Source organism: Muntiacus reevesi, chromosome 7 (genome assembly GCF_963930625.1).
Source record: "Muntiacus reevesi chromosome 7, mMunRee1.1, whole genome shotgun sequence".
In the NCBI taxonomy this organism is placed as follows: Eukaryota; Metazoa; Chordata; class Mammalia; order Artiodactyla; family Cervidae; genus Muntiacus; species Muntiacus reevesi.
Genome location: NC_089255.1, coordinates 51,098,731 through 51,114,596, shown reverse-complemented (window position 1 = coordinate 51,114,596; position 15,866 = coordinate 51,098,731). Strand labels below are relative to the sequence as shown.

The 15,866-nt window shown below is 41.8% G+C and overlaps 1 protein-coding gene and 1 pseudogene across 3 annotated transcripts in view; one reads left to right on the top strand and one right to left on the bottom strand.

Annotated features, from left to right (window-relative positions):
- Positions 1 to 15,866, top strand: part of CGNL1 (cingulin like 1) — a 170,804-nt gene that overhangs the window by 59,372 nt on the left and 95,566 nt on the right. For all 3 annotated transcript variants that reach the window (XM_065940429.1, XM_065940431.1, XM_065940430.1), the window contains exons 2-7: positions 451 to 2,043; positions 2,831 to 2,925; positions 4,755 to 4,860; positions 7,161 to 7,262; positions 8,357 to 8,505; positions 15,650 to 15,785. In XM_065940429.1, the coding sequence (XP_065796501.1) occupies positions 466 to 2,043; positions 2,831 to 2,925; positions 4,755 to 4,860; positions 7,161 to 7,262; positions 8,357 to 8,505; positions 15,650 to 15,785 (2,166 nt within the window). In that variant the 5' untranslated portion in view covers positions 451 to 465. The remainder of the gene's footprint in view (positions 1 to 450; positions 2,044 to 2,830; positions 2,926 to 4,754; positions 4,861 to 7,160; positions 7,263 to 8,356; positions 8,506 to 15,649; positions 15,786 to 15,866) is intronic.
- LOC136172402 (BBSome-interacting protein 1-like) lies at positions 9,476 to 9,961 on the bottom strand (annotated as a pseudogene).

Below are 15,866 nucleotides of genomic sequence, written 5' to 3'. Positions count from 1 at the left end.
AGAGAAAAATGTAAGCATCAGAATACTTTAGTTCTTACTAATTATTTTCATGGAAAAGTATCTTGTTCTCAAATGCTGGTAAGCTGGAACACCCTACTGGTTAAAAATAAATGGATAAAGTGTGAGGAAATGAACTAAGGAAAAAAACAGGGCAAGCGGCACAGCTAGAGAGAATAATTAAGCTCTGTTAAAGGCGTCAGGTCGTTTCGCCAGTCGTCCCTCCTAAGGCCAGGGTTCATGCTTGGTGTTGACAGATACCACGGTCACATGGGCCCACTGGCGTCCAGAAAGGCCTGTTTGAAAGAGCATTTGGTTCTGGAGTGTCCTTGCTATTGTATTAAAAGTGTTTTCTTTCCCCTGAACTTTGAAAGTTTTCTCCCATAATCTCTATTTAAAGAGATGTAATTTTAACTTAATGTCCTCTTTTTACCCCGTGTTTTTCCCTGGTAGTGGGACCAGTGAACCATGGAGCTGTATTTTGGTGAATATCAACATGTGCAACAGGAATATGGTGTCCACCTGAGACTCGCAAGTGATGAAACCAGGAAGTCCAGGAATCCCCAGCATGCTAAGGCAGGCTCCTACGGTGTCAGTATCCGGGTCCAGGGCATTGATGGCCACCCCTACATAGTCCTCAATAACACAGAGCAGTGTCTGGCGGGCACATCTTTTTCTGAAAATGGGCCATCGTTTCCAGCTCCGATGATAAACAACCTGCCCCTCCATCCCAGCAAGGGGTCTGTCGTGGAAGAGAACAGTGCAGAGGAACTGCAGCTCCCAGAAAACCCATATGCCCCACCTGGCCCAGTAAGAAACCCGAAACAGACCTCTCTCTTTGAGGGCAAGAATGGGGCTGTAGAGCGCAAAGAGGAGCCAAGGAAGGCATCCCCCGTGCTGAACTTTCAGAGGCATCCAGAGCTTTTACAGCCCTATGATCCTGAAAAGAATGAGTTGAGCTTGAAAAATCACCAGCCTCCTGGAACCAGCTGGCTGAAAGCTTTAAGAGAAGAAGGGACCAACAATAAGAAGGCCTGGACTTGCATGCCCAAACCTAGCCATTCCCAGCCCACCAGCCCTCCCTCCGAAGACCCGACCAGGTCCAACGTGACGGCCATCCGTCTGTGCAGCTCCGTGGTCATTGATGACCCCCAGAAGCAGACCTCGGTGTGTGTGAACGTTCAGAGCTGCAGCAAGGAGGCTCTGGCAGAGGAGGCTCTTGCCCCTAGCGGGAGGCCCCTGCCCACTCCCAGCCTGCAAGCCCACCCGGAAGCCAAGAAAACCAGACCGGATGTGCTTCCCTTCCGGCGCCAGGACTCAGCCGGGCCGGTGCTGGACGGAGCCCGGTCCCGGAGATCCTCCTCGTCATCCACGACTCCCACTTCGGCGAACTCTTTGTACAGATTTTTACTCGATGATCAAGAATGTGCCATCCACGCTGACAATGTGAATCGTCATGAAAACAGAAGGTACATCCCCTTCTTGCCCGGAACTGGGCGGGATATTGACACGGGGTCGATTCCTGGCGTGGATCAGCTGATTGAAAAATTTGACCAAAAACCTGGGATGCAGAGAAGAGGCAGGTCTGGGAAGAGAAACAGGATCAACCCAGAAGACAGGAAAAGGTCCCGAAGTGTGGACAGTGCCTTTCCTTTCGGTCTCCAGGGGAACTCGGAGTACCTAACGGAATTCAGCAGGAACCTGGGCAAGTCCAGCGAACACCTGCTGCGGCCGTCGCAGGTGTGCCCGCAGCGTGCGCAGGAGCCCCGCGGGGGGCAAGGCGGGGGGCGCGCCTTCGCCAGGCTGCTGGGAGCCCAGCCCAGGCCGCCCCTGCAGAACAAAGATGGGAAAGTTCCAGAAAACAAAGGTGCTCAGGAAAGTCCGACTGGGCGCACATCCTCCCTCCCAGCACAGACTAAGAAGGAGGAGGAAATCAAAACAGCCACGGCTACGCTGATGTTGCAGAATCGGGCGCTGGCGACTTCCCCTGATTCAGGGACCAAGAGGATTTCCGTGAAGACGTTTACTTCCACCTCAAATACTCAGGTAATACTGGTGGGAGTCATTTTGTTTCCCTTCTAAACGATCTACATCCTGGCTGTAGGAATACGTATCTTCCATCTTGAATCAGTAATTGCATCATCTTGAATTAGTATTATTTTTTAGAGTTTTCCCCTATAGATTATGACCTGCCAATCATTCATTTTTCTAAACTAAGTAACCCTAGGTTCCTGTTGTGTTCTTGTTTGTGAAGTAACTTATCAAACACAACTGAGAGACTCGATTTTTCTTTTCATGTTTGTGTAAAATCTGAAAGTATGCAGTTTGTTTTCAAAAACAAAGAGAGGCTCCATGCCTAGATTTGTTTTGTTTAGATGTGTTAATTTTCCTCATGACTTTGAGTGACTGGATTAATTTCTGTCCTGAGAAATTAGGTTAATCCTAATTTAGGTTTATCCTGAAGTGATGGAATTTCTTTAAGTGGTACATTTAGTGTTTTGGTAGTAGCAATAAAAATAATGATAGTGATAAAATCGATTATAAGGTTGGTAAGTGCCAGGCACTATTTGTTATGTATTATAGGATCTCACCAACCCCATGAAGGAAGGTATTATTAACTTCTAATTATAGGTGAAAAATTGAGGTGAGGAAAAGTTAAGTACCTTGCCCAGGGTTACAGAGCTACTAAGTGGTGGAACCAGTTGTAATGAGCATCCTTACCTGAGAAATTCTTTCTGGAAAGTAGGAATGTGTTTGGGAGCTTCTGCTGTGGGGTGTTGCCTTCTTCCTGGAAGTTTCATCCTGTGATCTAATAACAGACATTGTATTCCAGGCCACACCAGATCTGTTAAAAGGCCAGCAGGAGCTCACTCAGCAAACCAACGAGGAGACCGCCAAGCAGATACTTTACAATTACCTCAAAGAAGGGTTAGTGATTTTCCTTCAAGGAGCAAAGTATTATCCTTTATGGTGGGCCTCTTACTTTTCTGAGACCTTGTGTTTCGTGCTTCCTTCTTGCCCTGTGTGAGGCATTTCAGGGTTCGGGCTCCATGGCTGGAGTTTTCATAACAGCATTTGAGACTTGGGTGGAGGAGGGTGAAGAAGGGGAAGGAAATGTAGGGAACGACATCATACTATAAAAGTTCAAAATGACTATAACTCTCTACTATTTAGAAACAAATTCAAAGATAGGAAGACTTGTCTATTCAGTTTTGAATTGAATCAGTCATTGACTTGAGTTTGCCTCTGTATACATAAATGTAATCAATCGTCCCTTATTATAAGTTACAAATAAAAACACTTCCTCCTCTCCCCAGAGTTGACGTTGGCGGGGTGCCCCTGCTTCCATTATTTTTAAAGCATGTATGAGTCATTTAAAAGATGTGCTTTCCACTTACTTATCTGGGAAGGTTGAGTTTGAATAATCTGGTTTTCAGTCCTTACTTAGATACCAAATAAGCTGGAATTCTAGGCCAGGAATTTGAAGTTTCTGTTTCAGTTCTCTCATCAGATATGATTAAAAAGAAGAAAAGCTTTATACTCTGACATGACTGAAAGTCACTTGGCAAAAATACTCATTGGTATCAGAACACTTCATAGTTTTGTATTGTGGCTTATAATTTTCTGTCAGTAATGTAGAGCTGACAGAATAATTCAAAATACAAGATAGGGGCTCTTTTGAAGGGAAAAAAAAGTAAAGAGATTCTTCTAACTAAGAACTAGTTATTAGTGTCTTTCTGTGAAGGGTTTTACCATGAGAAAATTAAAGTAGAAGAACTTTTAACATTTAATATGGTTTCTCTACATTCTTTTGTTTTTTTGGACCTTGATTTATTGAGAGACTGAGACAGACTTTAGTGGGAGACACTTATTTAAGGAAACTTATTAACTTTTCTTAAGTGTCAGGTATGTACGATAGAAGGTGCAGGGCGGGTAGCTGTTAATAGAACTTTATCTGACCATTACTTGTGAAAGTCTAGACAGAGGGCAGCCGTGTTGACAACCTTGGCTTGGGGGATTTATTTTTTTTTAAACAAAGTCAAACAAATTTGATATCATTGTGGAGCATTCGTAGTGTCACACACATATAGGAGAGATTCCATGTTGGAATAAATATTTGTCATTTAATTTAGGCAAGAAATAGATGACTAAATTTTTATTGAATGTCATCTTCAAGCTTATTTAGTATGTACCTGTGTCTCTTTTCACATGTCTGGAAATGAAAACCTCTCTCCCAAATCAAGTGGTAAAGTAGAACCAATTATTTGGGGGAAAAATGCACTATCCATCCTATTCTCCTCACATGGGTTCTGTCTGAACCTTAATTTGTTCCTCTTGCAATTTATCTTTTTTTTTTTGTTTTTTGGTTAAATTTTATTTTTTATTCTTGTCTGTGCTGTGCTGGGTCTTCATTGCTGCACGATGGCTTTCTCTAGTTGGGGCGAGCAGGGGCTACTCACTAGTTGTGGTGCCTGGGCTTCTCTTGTTGCAGAGCACCGGCTCTAGGCATGTGAGCCTCGGTATTTGTGGCGCATGGGCTTTGTTGCCCTGTGGCATGTGGAACCTTTCCAGACCAGGGATTGAACCAGCATCCCCTGCATTGGTAGGCAGATTCTTAACCACTGGATCACCAAGGAAGTCCCAGTTTATCTGCTTAAAGGGCCTATTGTTTGTGTGTTGTGGCACATAAAATAGTCTGAGACTAACGGTTATGCCTTCATTTTTTTTTTTTTTTTTTCCTGCTGCGTCTTTTCCAGAAGCACCGATAATGATGATGCTACTAAGAGGAAGGTCAACCTGGTGTTTGAGAAAATCCAGACTTTGAAATCTCGAGCAGCAGGGAGCACACAAGGAAATAATCAAGTAAGGAGAAGCTTGGTGCTTTGTAGAGGGCATTTCACATGGAGCATGTGAGGCAGATTGCTTTCTTCAGTCTGTACTTTTGGTTGCAGCAGGAAGTGGGGAGTTTGCCGTGTAGTAGGCAGTACCAAAGATGGAACAGCATGCTTTAACTGTTGGTAATTTGCACCCTACCTTTCTTCTAGAAAGGTTTTAAGAAATTTTACTTCTAAAAAATCTGTAAAATAAAACAAGACAAAGTGATAGGTGGTAAAAATTTAGAAAGGGAAAAGAAGACTAGGAAAAATGAAGCATTAGATGAAGAACCCTAGCATTATAGTAGGCAGGTTTGAAAGGTAAGTATGAATAGGCTTGTACACAAGTTCTCAAACTTCAGAGAATAAGAAATAAGAGAATCAAACTAGAGAATATGAAAAAGACTGATGGGCTGACCTCTGTGGGCCGAAGGGAGAGGAAGGAGTGCAGTGGGGCCAAAATTTTTTTTTTTAATTTTAAGAAAAACTGCCTGTTTATAATTTATTGTTTTGGATTTGAGTTGGGACGTGGGAGATTTTTTGGTTAAAGGAGTTGTCTCTTATTTAGTGAACATCTACTAAATGTTGGACATACTTTGTGCCATGAAAGGAAGCAGGATTTATGAGGGAGGACTAAAATCTTGTCCCTCAATTCTGTGTCACCTTGACTTGGGCCCATTTCTTGCTTGGGCATCTTCCCTTTTCCCTTGTTGGGGGGTATTCTGCACTGGAAGGAAAGAGGAGATACCCAAAGGCAGGCAACAGGGAATATGTCCATAGTTTCTTTTTTAACTTTGGCAACATTTGAATGAAGAATATTTTAAGGCATCAACTATCCTTTTTCCTGTTGTTCAGTATTCCCATGAATGCTGCTCTGGCATCAAATAAAAACATTTAAGAGTTGAATTGACTAATTTATTACATATAACTGTTTATAGTTACAGATTTATATATTATATACTTATTTTTAATATATTCTGTTATATATTGTATTGAATTTGTAAATATATAAGTTATATAAATGTACACGGGCACACAGTTCCCACTGGGGAACAGTTAAATTGTACACTTTGCTTGTAGGCAGGCTTTAGGAACTGAACAGTTTTTACAATTGGGTTAGAATTTTTTTGCTGAAACTTTTACATAGAAATCATCACCATGACTGTTGCTTTTCATTTACCTGCATATTCTCTTGGAGAATGCATCCTTTGGCCTTGATGTTCAGATTGTCATTGTGGTCCCAGATGAAGGGTATTCAGCCTTAACTGGGGAAGTCGGGGTAGCCCTTCTGGAGTCAATAACTCTAGTGCTGTCTCAAAATATCTTAGAATTCTCCCAGACAAGGGGGAAAGGCAGGGCATTCTAGGTGGAGTGAACAGCACAAAAAAACATAAAATATAAAGAGATGTGCACTTGTCATGTTTAGGGGACTGGAGGTAGTTTAGTGTAGCTGGAGGAGGGAGCTAGGATGTGGGGACCAGGCACCAAATAGGAAGGACCTTGTAAATCATGTCAATTTCAGGCAGAAGGTGATAGGCTAACAATGATGGACTTTTAAATGGCCATGAGTGGTGTTGTGTTTGTAAAAATTTATTCCTTTGTAGCTTTTGAAGAGAGGTAAGATTAGAGGAAGGGAGACCAGTTAACAAGCTGCTCCTTCTTAATCAAGCCAGAGATAATGAGGTGAACTTAGGCCCTTAGACTTCTGGCTCCAGTCATAGTACTGTGACTGCTTAATTGTCCACATTTTTCTACTCTCTATGTCTCTCACTTATGAATCTGATTATTTGCTGGCAAAGGTTTTGGGATTTTATATTTTGGTGTCAGTTAAGTGGCTTCCTGCAAGAGAACCCTCTCCCTTAATAGACTGAAACCATACTGGAAAGCAGAGAAGCAGGCAGTTTTTGTTTGGAAAAGAACAACCTACATTTTTTCTCCTTGGGTTAGGTTTGTATTTCTGATATGGATTGTTCTCTTTTTGCCTAAGAAAATAGGAGGACCTCTGTTTTTGGTGATTGTTGGTTTCTGGTCTGCTTCCTAGGAGCAGATGAGGAAGTACATCTTTCTAGGTTCACGCATGGGTCACACCTGGATTTGGGTGCATGAGAGCCAAGATACTGCCTTTTCTGGTTTTCATTTCTGCTTTCCCCTCCCTTTTATTTGTAATTTTCTAACCACTTTGCTATAGGACTTTAGCCAGATCCTTTTGAGAGTGTCATCCTGTTAAATCTATGCAAGAAAAAGAAAAAAAGCACCTTGAGCATTTAATATCTTTGCAATTGATTGTAGGCTTCTAATTCTTCATCTGAAGTCAAAGATCTCTTGGAACAGAAGAACAAGTTGACCACAGAAGTGGCTGAACTTCAGACACAGCTTCAACTGGAAGTCAAGGTACCTGTGATTTTTCTTTGTACTATTTTATTCTTTTCTATCATGATTGATAGAGTATTTTAAGTACCTTGGGTTGCCCAAGTGAAATGAAAATAATTTTTTTCCCCAAAGAAACTTTCTTCCCATTACTGAGCAAATTCCTGTTTCCTGAAGATTTTTTTTTTTTTTTTGGTAAGTAACCAAAATCATGGCTGCATATGGTGACTGCAGCCATGAAATTAAATGACATTTGTTCCTTGGAAGAAAAGCTTTGACCAACCTAGACAGTCTATTTTAAAGCACAGACATTACTTTACCAACAAAGGTCTGTCCAGTCAAAGCTATGGTTTTTCCAGTAGTCGTGTATGAATGTGAGAGTTGGACCATAAAGAAAACTGAGCACCGAAGAATTGATACCTTTGAACTGTGGTGCTGGAGAAGACTCTTGAGAGTCCCATGGACTGCAAGGAGATTCAACCAGTCCATCCTAAAGGAAATCAGTCCTGAGCATTCATTAGAAGGACTGATGCTGAAGCTGAAACTCCAATACTTTGACCACCTGATGCGAAGAATTCATTGGAAAAGACCCTGATGCTGGGAAATATCGAAGGTGGGAGGAGAAGGGGACAACAGAGGATGAGATGGTTGGATGGCATCACCGACTTGATGGACATGAGTTTGAGCAGGCGCCTGGAGTTGGTGATGGACAGGGCAGCTGCAGTCTATGGGGTCGCAGAGTTGGACATGACTGAATGGTTGAACTGAACCAAAGCATGTAGAGAATGTTGGCTTTGAGAGAGTAACAGAAATGCTGTTGGATTCAGACAGGCAAATTGGAAACTAAATGTATATAAAATGTCTGGACTAAATAGTAGAAATAGCACAATGTGATTAAGGTGTGTTTGTGTTTTTCTTCTAGAAGTATTACAATTCGTTAAGTGTTCGATATTCTTTCTAGTTGCGAACTCCTATGCCTTAATGGAACAGTTCCATCAGGTTGTTTAATAATCTAAGTGCAGAGACATGGAGTTCATCAGAGTCCATCTGAGATTCAGGATTCAGTGGGGTGACATTAATGTACAGTGGAGGTGTTTTAACTCACACATTTGTTTTAGAATCAACAGAACATCAAAGAAGAGAGAGACAGGATGAAAGCAGACTTAGAAGTGTTGCAAAGCCAGCATGACAGCAAGGTGGAGGAGAGCTCTGCGCTGCAGCGGCGGCTGGAGGAAAGTGAAGGGGCGCTCCGGAGACACCTGGAGGAGTAAGTGTGGGCCCAGAACCTGAGCCCTCCCCACCCCAGGCTCCTGAGCTGAGGAGCCAGATTCTCTGTCCACTTAATTCTCCGCAACCTTCCAGATCTTCATAGGGGCTGCTGAACCTGCCTTTTCACCCTCTTACCCTTGTAAAATTGTAAAACCAATGACGTGTAGACTGGTAAGCAGAATTTAAAAATTATTTGTGCACCTCAAAGGATGTTTTGTAAAATTTCAGCCCTTAAAGTGGATCTCATGGCAGGTAAGTGAGCAGCTGGGAATCCTGAGTGTTGTATCTAGAGATAGTTTTTTAAGAACCTGAGTCCAGTCTCTACAAAGCAATGTCACGTGACCTCCACAGTCTTACGGGTTCAGAGTTTTATCCTGGACGATGCTGGCTTTTGTGACCAGTGCTTTTTTTTTTTTTTTGGTTCTTTATTTGGAGTGCATTTATTTTAGATCTTTTAAAAAACTTATTTCCCACAGCAAATTTTAAATCATATAAAAGAGCATATTTGAACCTAGTTAATTTAAACTTTGCTCTTGGCAAGCTTTTAAAACAAGAGTACAGTAGTAAATAAATAAATAATTTTAATATTATACTTGGGAAATACTTGCACACTTCCTTGTTTTTGATCTTATCTAGAACTTAATGAAATTTCTACATGTATATACCTTTCATCATTAAGTTCTGTTACCAAGTAATGCTTGTGTTATAAAAATTATTCTTCAAAAAAAAATTATTCTTCAAAGACTCAAAGTTTTACATTTAGTCAGTGTATGAGAAAACAGTAATTACTGATAACAGTTATCTAAAGGAAGATCACATTTCTAACCTCTTTTGCAGAGCCTAATTACTCAGCAAGGCCTCAAGGTCCATACTAATTTAAACTATTACCAACTGCAGCAAAACAACCAAGAATTATATTCAGAATTTATAAAGATATTCCTAGGAACATACCCATTACAGGTCTAGCTACAGTCTTTTAGAAATAAAACTTCCAAATTTATATTCATTTTATTTCATGGGCTCTTTCAAGTCCTTATTATTAATTTCCATTTTTAGGGTTTTGATTATGTTTTGATACCGTTGTTCAGTGAGTTATTTTCTGTTGTTCCTTTTCTGTCATTTCCTGTTGGTGAATTGTATCCTGTGCTGCTTGCTGTATTTTCTCCAGTTTTGGCACAGTCATAAATCTTAATGGTAAAAGTACGGGTTTACATAGCACCATTGTGGGTATATCTTCTACATACAACTGCTCTTATTTTGGAAGAACTTCCCGGAACAGCAACTTCATTTCTGCCATATCTGAAGTGTTGGATACAGTCTCGTCCTGAAAGTTCTCCTGATCCTTTTTCCCCCCGCAACTTTAGGTATCCAACCCGGTATTACAAAGATGACTGACAGGTGTTGACTCAAACCTACAGAAGGAAAGATGCTTTTCTTCCCTGACGGCTCAGTTGTTGCCCAGGGCAACTGTGAGTCTGGGCGAAGGGTGTGACCAGTGCTTATAGTTCTTTTACATCTTTAGAGAGAGAAAGTCAAGCCCAAACGGCCCTGCCATTTTGTTGTATTAAAATCTGTGACAGAGGGCATTTTATTCATTTCAAGAGATTTGAAAGAGAAAATTAGTAGTAGATCCACCACCGTTTTTTTCCCACTTGCTCTTGTTGCACAAGTTCCGCATCCTTTCTAAAGAGTCTGTCTAGATGAAAACCTGTCCACATGTGGAAATCCATGAACAAAAAACCAGAGAGCCCAAAGTTATGTGATTGTTGGGATTCTAGCAGTGATTTAAGAACATACAAGTAAAATACTTGACCCAGTTTTGTGAGGAGAATGTCTAAATGAGTGTGTATGTCATATGAACAAATGTGGGATATACAAAGGAATACTTAGAATACCTCATTGTGTGTTTTATATCTGATTAAATCTGTGTGAAATACAGAATGAACATGTGTAACATGTGGGATGTCTGAATATGTGAGCTGCATCTCAATAAATTGTATTCTAATCTGAAAAAAATATATGACAAAAGGACTTGAAATGAAGGTCTGAAATGAATGGTGCAGTGAAGTCTACTGGCCATGACAGAAGCCTTATATGAAAGGTTAAGCAGGAGTGAAATCTAGAGGGAAATTCAAGAACAATAGGACATTGTATCATAAAAGCATTTCATTACCTTTGCCATTTTGATGGTGTGGTTTGTGCTTTTAAAATATTCTTAGAGGTTAATTTCAGAAAAGAGGATGAAAAGGAAAAAATCCTGAAATTTAAACTGTAGCAGATGTATGGATGTGAGAATTGGACTGCGAGGAAAGCTGAGCACTGAAGAATTGATGCTTTTGAACTGTGGTGTTGGAGAAGACTCTAGAGAATCCCTTATACTGCAAGGAGATCCAGCTAGTCCATCTTAAAGGAGATCAGTCCTGGGTGTTCATTGGAAGGACTGATGTTGAAGCTGAAACTCCAATACTTTGGCCACCTCATGCGAAGAGTTGACTCATTGGAAAAGACCCTGATGCTGGGAGGGATTGGGGGCAGGAGGAGAAGGGGACGACAGAGCATGAGATGGCTGGATGACATCACCGACTCGATGGGCATGAGTTTGAGTAAACTCTGGGAGTTGGTGATGGACAGGGAGGCCTGGCGTGCTGCGATCCATAGGGTCGCAAAGAGCCAGACACGACTGAGTGACTGAACTGAACTGAACTGAAAGACTTTACTGTGTTTGAGTGTCTCTTGAGGAGGTACAGGTCAGCAGTGGACCGCTGCAGGGGCTCTGGGTGCAGTAGACCTGGGTATGACATAAGCCCTCTTGGAGGAGGTCGCCATTAACCCCGCCAGAGAGCACCCAGAACTTACATAGGACTGGGGAAACACACTCTTGGAGGGCATAGACAGAACCTTGAGTGCACCAGGACCCAGGAGAAAGGAGCCAGTGGCCCAAAGAGAGACTGACCCAGACTTGCCCATGAATGTCCAGGAGTCTCTGGCAGAGGTGTGGGTTGGTGGTGGCCTGCTGCAGGCCTGGGGGCACTGAGTGTAGCAGTGCCTGCATGGGAGCTTTTGAAGGAGGTTATCTTTATTACCTCCACCATTATCTTCATTAACTCCACCATTATCTTCATTACCTCCACCATAGTTTGGTTTCAGGTCAAATAGCAGGGAGGGAATACAGCCCCACCCATCAACAGAAAATTGGATTAAAGATTTTCTGAGCATGGCGCTGCCCATCAGAACAGGACCCAGTTTACCCCTCAGTCAGTCTCTCCCATCAGGAAGCTTCCATAACCCTCTTATCCTTCTCCATCAGAGGGCAGACGGACTGAAAAACACAGTCACAGAAAGCTAACCAATCTGATCACATGGACCACAGCCTTGTCTAACTCAATGACACTATGAGCCATGCTGTGTAGGGCCACCCAAGAGAGACCGGTCATGGTGGAGAGTTCTAATAAAACGTGCTCCACTGGAGAAGGGAATGGCAAACCACTTTAGTATTCTTGCCTTGAGAACCCCATGAACAGTATGAAAAGGCAAAAAGATAGGACACTGAAAGATGAACTCCCCAGGTCTGTTAGGTGCCCAGTATGCTACTGGAGATCAGTGGAGAAACTACTCCAGAAAGAATGAAGAGATGGAGCCCAAGCAAAAACAACACCCAGTTGTGGATGTGACTGGAGATGGAAGTAAAGTCCAATGCTGTAAAGAGCAATATTGCATAGGAACCTGGAATGTCAGGTTCATGAATTAAGACAAATTGGAAGTAGTCAAACAGGAGATGACAAGAGTGAACATCGAACTTGATTTCGATGTTTTAGAAATCAGCGAACTAAAATGGATTGGAATGAGTGAATTTAACTCAGATGAACATTATATCTACTGCTATGGGCAAGAGTCCCTTAGAAGAAATGGAGAAGCCATCATAGTCAACAGGAGTCCAAAATGCAATACTTGGATGCAGTCTCAAAAATGACAGAATGATCTCTTCATTTCCATGGCAAACCATTCAATATCACAGTAATCCAAGTCTATGCCCCAAGCACTCATGCTGAAAAAGCTGAAGTTGAACGGTTCTATGAAGACCTACAAGACCTTCTAGAACTAACACCCACAAAGATGTCTTTTTCATTATAGGGGACTAGAAAGCAAAAGTAGGAAGTCCAGAAATACCTGGAGTAACAGGCAAATTTGGCCTTGGTGTACAGAACAAAGCGGAGCAAAGGCTAGTCAAGTTTTGCCAAGAGAATGCACTGGTCATAGCAAACACCCTCTTCCAACATCACAAGAGAAGACTCTACACATGGACATCACCAGAAGGTCAATACTGAAATCAGATTGATTATATTCCTTGCAGCCAAAGATGGAGAAGCTCTATACAGTCAGCAAAAACAAGACCGGGAGCTGACTGTGACTCAAATCATGAACTAGTTATTGCAAAATTCAGACTTAAATTGAAGAAAGTAGGGAAAATCACTAGACCATTCAGGTATGACCTAAATCAAATTCCTTATGATTATATAGTAGAAGTGACAAATAAATTCAAGGGATTAGATCTGATAGAGTGCCTGAAGAACTATGAACAGAGGTTCGTGACATTGTACAGGAGGCAGGGATCAAGACCATCAGCAAGAAAAAGAAATGCAAAAAGGCAAAATGGCTGTCTGAGGAGGCCTTACAAATAGCTATGAAAAGAAGAGAAGTGAAAGGCAAAAGAGAAAAGGAAAGATATACCCATTTGAATGCAGAGTTCCAAAGAATAACAAGGAGAGATAAGAGAGCTTTACTCAGTGATCAATGCAAAGAAATAGAGGAAAACAATAAAATGGGAAAGACTACAGAGCTCTTCAAGAAAATTAGAGATACCAAGGGAAAATTTCATGCAAAGATGGGCTCAATAAAGGACAGAAATGGTATGGACCTAACAGAAGCAGAAGATATTAAGAAGAGGTGGCAAGAATATACAGAAGAACTATACAAAAAAGATCTTCATGATCCAGATAATCACGATGGGTGATCACTCACCTAGAGCCAGACATCCTAGAATGTGAAGTCGAGTGGGCCTTAGGAAGCATCACTACAAACAAAGCTAGTGCAGGTGATAGAGTTCCAGTTGAGCTATTTCAAATCCTAAAAGATGACACTGTGAAAGTTCTGCACTCAGTATGCCAGCAAATGTGAAAAACTCAGCAGTGGCTATAGGACTGGAAAAGGTCAGTTTTCATTCCAATTCCAAAGAAAGGCAATGCCAAAGAATGCTCAAACTACTGCACAATTGCACTCATCTCGCATGATAGCAAATTAATGTCAAAATTCTCCAAGCCAGGCTTCAACAATATGTGAACCGTGAACTTCCAGATGTTCAAGCTGGATTTAGAAAAGGCAGAGGAACCAGAGATCAAATTGTCAACATCCGCTGGATCATCAAAAAAGCAAGAGAGTTCCAAAAAAACACCTACTTCGACTTTATTGACTATGCCAAAGCATTTATATGAATCACAACAAACTGAAAAATTCTTAAAGAGATGGGAATACCAGACCACCTGACCTGCCTTCTGAGGAATCTGTATGCAGGTCAGGAAGCAGCAGTTAGAACTGGATATGAAATAACAGACTGGTTCCAAATTGGGAAAGGAGTATGTCAAGGCTGTGTATTGTCACCCTGCTTATTTAAATTGTATGCAGAGTACATCATGAGAAATGCTGGACTGGATGAAGCACAAGCTGAAATCAAGATTGCCAGGAGAAATATCAGTAACCTCAGATATGCAGATGACACCACACTTATTGCAGAAACAAAGAACTAAAGAGCCCCTTGATGAAAGTGAAAGAGGAGAGTGAGAAAGTAGGCTTAAAATTCAACATTCAGAAAACTAAGGTCATGTCATTCGGTCCCATCACTTCTTTGCAAATAGATGTGGAAACAGTGAAAGACTTTACTTTCTTGGGCTCCAAAATCACTGCAGATGGTGACTGCCACCATGAAATTAAAAGACGCTTACTCCTTGGAAAAAAAGTTATGACCAACCTAAATGGCATATTAAAAAGCAGAGACATTACTTTGCCAATTAAGGTCAGTCTAGTCAAAGCTATGGTTTTTCCAGTAGTCATGTATGGATGTGAGAGTTGGACTATAAAGAAAGATAAGCACCAAAGAATTGATGCTTTTGAAGAAGACTCTTGAGAGTCCCTTGGACAGCAAGGAGATCTAACCAGTCCATCCTAAAGTAAATCAGTCCTGAATATTCCTTGGAAGGACTGATGCTGAAGCTGAAACTTCAATACTTTGGCCACCTGATAGGAAAAGACCCTCATTTGAAAAGACCCTAGTGCTGGGAAAGATTAGAGGTGAGAGGAGAAGGGAATGGCAGAGGATGAAATGGTTGGATGGCATCACTGACTCAATGGATATGAGTTTGAGTAGGCTCCTGTAGTTGGTGATGAACAGGGAAGTCTGACATGCTGCAGTCCTTGGGGTTGCAAAGAGTTGGATACAACTGAGTGACTGAACTGAAAGACTCCAAAAAAAAAAGGTAGAATAGCTGTGAGTTTAATTTGGAACAGAGGTTGGCAAACTTTTTCTGTCAGATAGTAAATGTTTTAGAGTTTATGAACCATACCATATGAAATTGTTAATTTCTGCCATTGTATGGTGCAAATGACCATAAGCAATACATGAATGAGCATGGTTTTGTTCCAATAAAACTTTATTTACAAAAGCAGGCAGTGGGCCAGATTGGCCCACGGGCCATAATTTGCTGACTCTAGTGGTCTGGAGTACTGAGGGTGGGGTGGTACAGAGTCGGGTGGCTTTAGTGAAAACAGCTCTGTGGCCTAATTCCTTGTCTTCTCTATCCAAATTCTAGTACCATGTGGTCTCCTTTTGTGGAGGAAATGTTGTTGTATAAACTTTCCCATTACATTGGCTTGATTTCTCACTTGTCTTCTCCTTGGGCAATTAGACTGCTGGTATAGTTCCTACCAGTGCCTTTCTGGTTTGTGATATTTTGTTCAGCACAGAACAGAGAATGGGAGGCTACTTGGGGACTTAGATGACTCTGCTTGACTATCTGAAGGTCTGAAATCAGACTGGATGAAAATAAGCAGAGACCAGGAGAGTGTCTCTCACGGGTTTCCTTTTCTGCCAGGCTGTTCCAGGTGAAGATGGAACGGGAGCAGCACCAGACTGAAATCAGAGATCTCCAGGACCAGCTCTCGGAAATGCATGATGAATTGGACAGTGCGAAACAGTCTGAGGACAGGGAGAAGGGGGCTCTGATTGAGGTAAGCTGGGGCCCGGTGACAGGAGAGACCCTGTCTGCCTGGAGGGTATGGGATAGGTTGGGGCACTGGGAGCCATTGTCT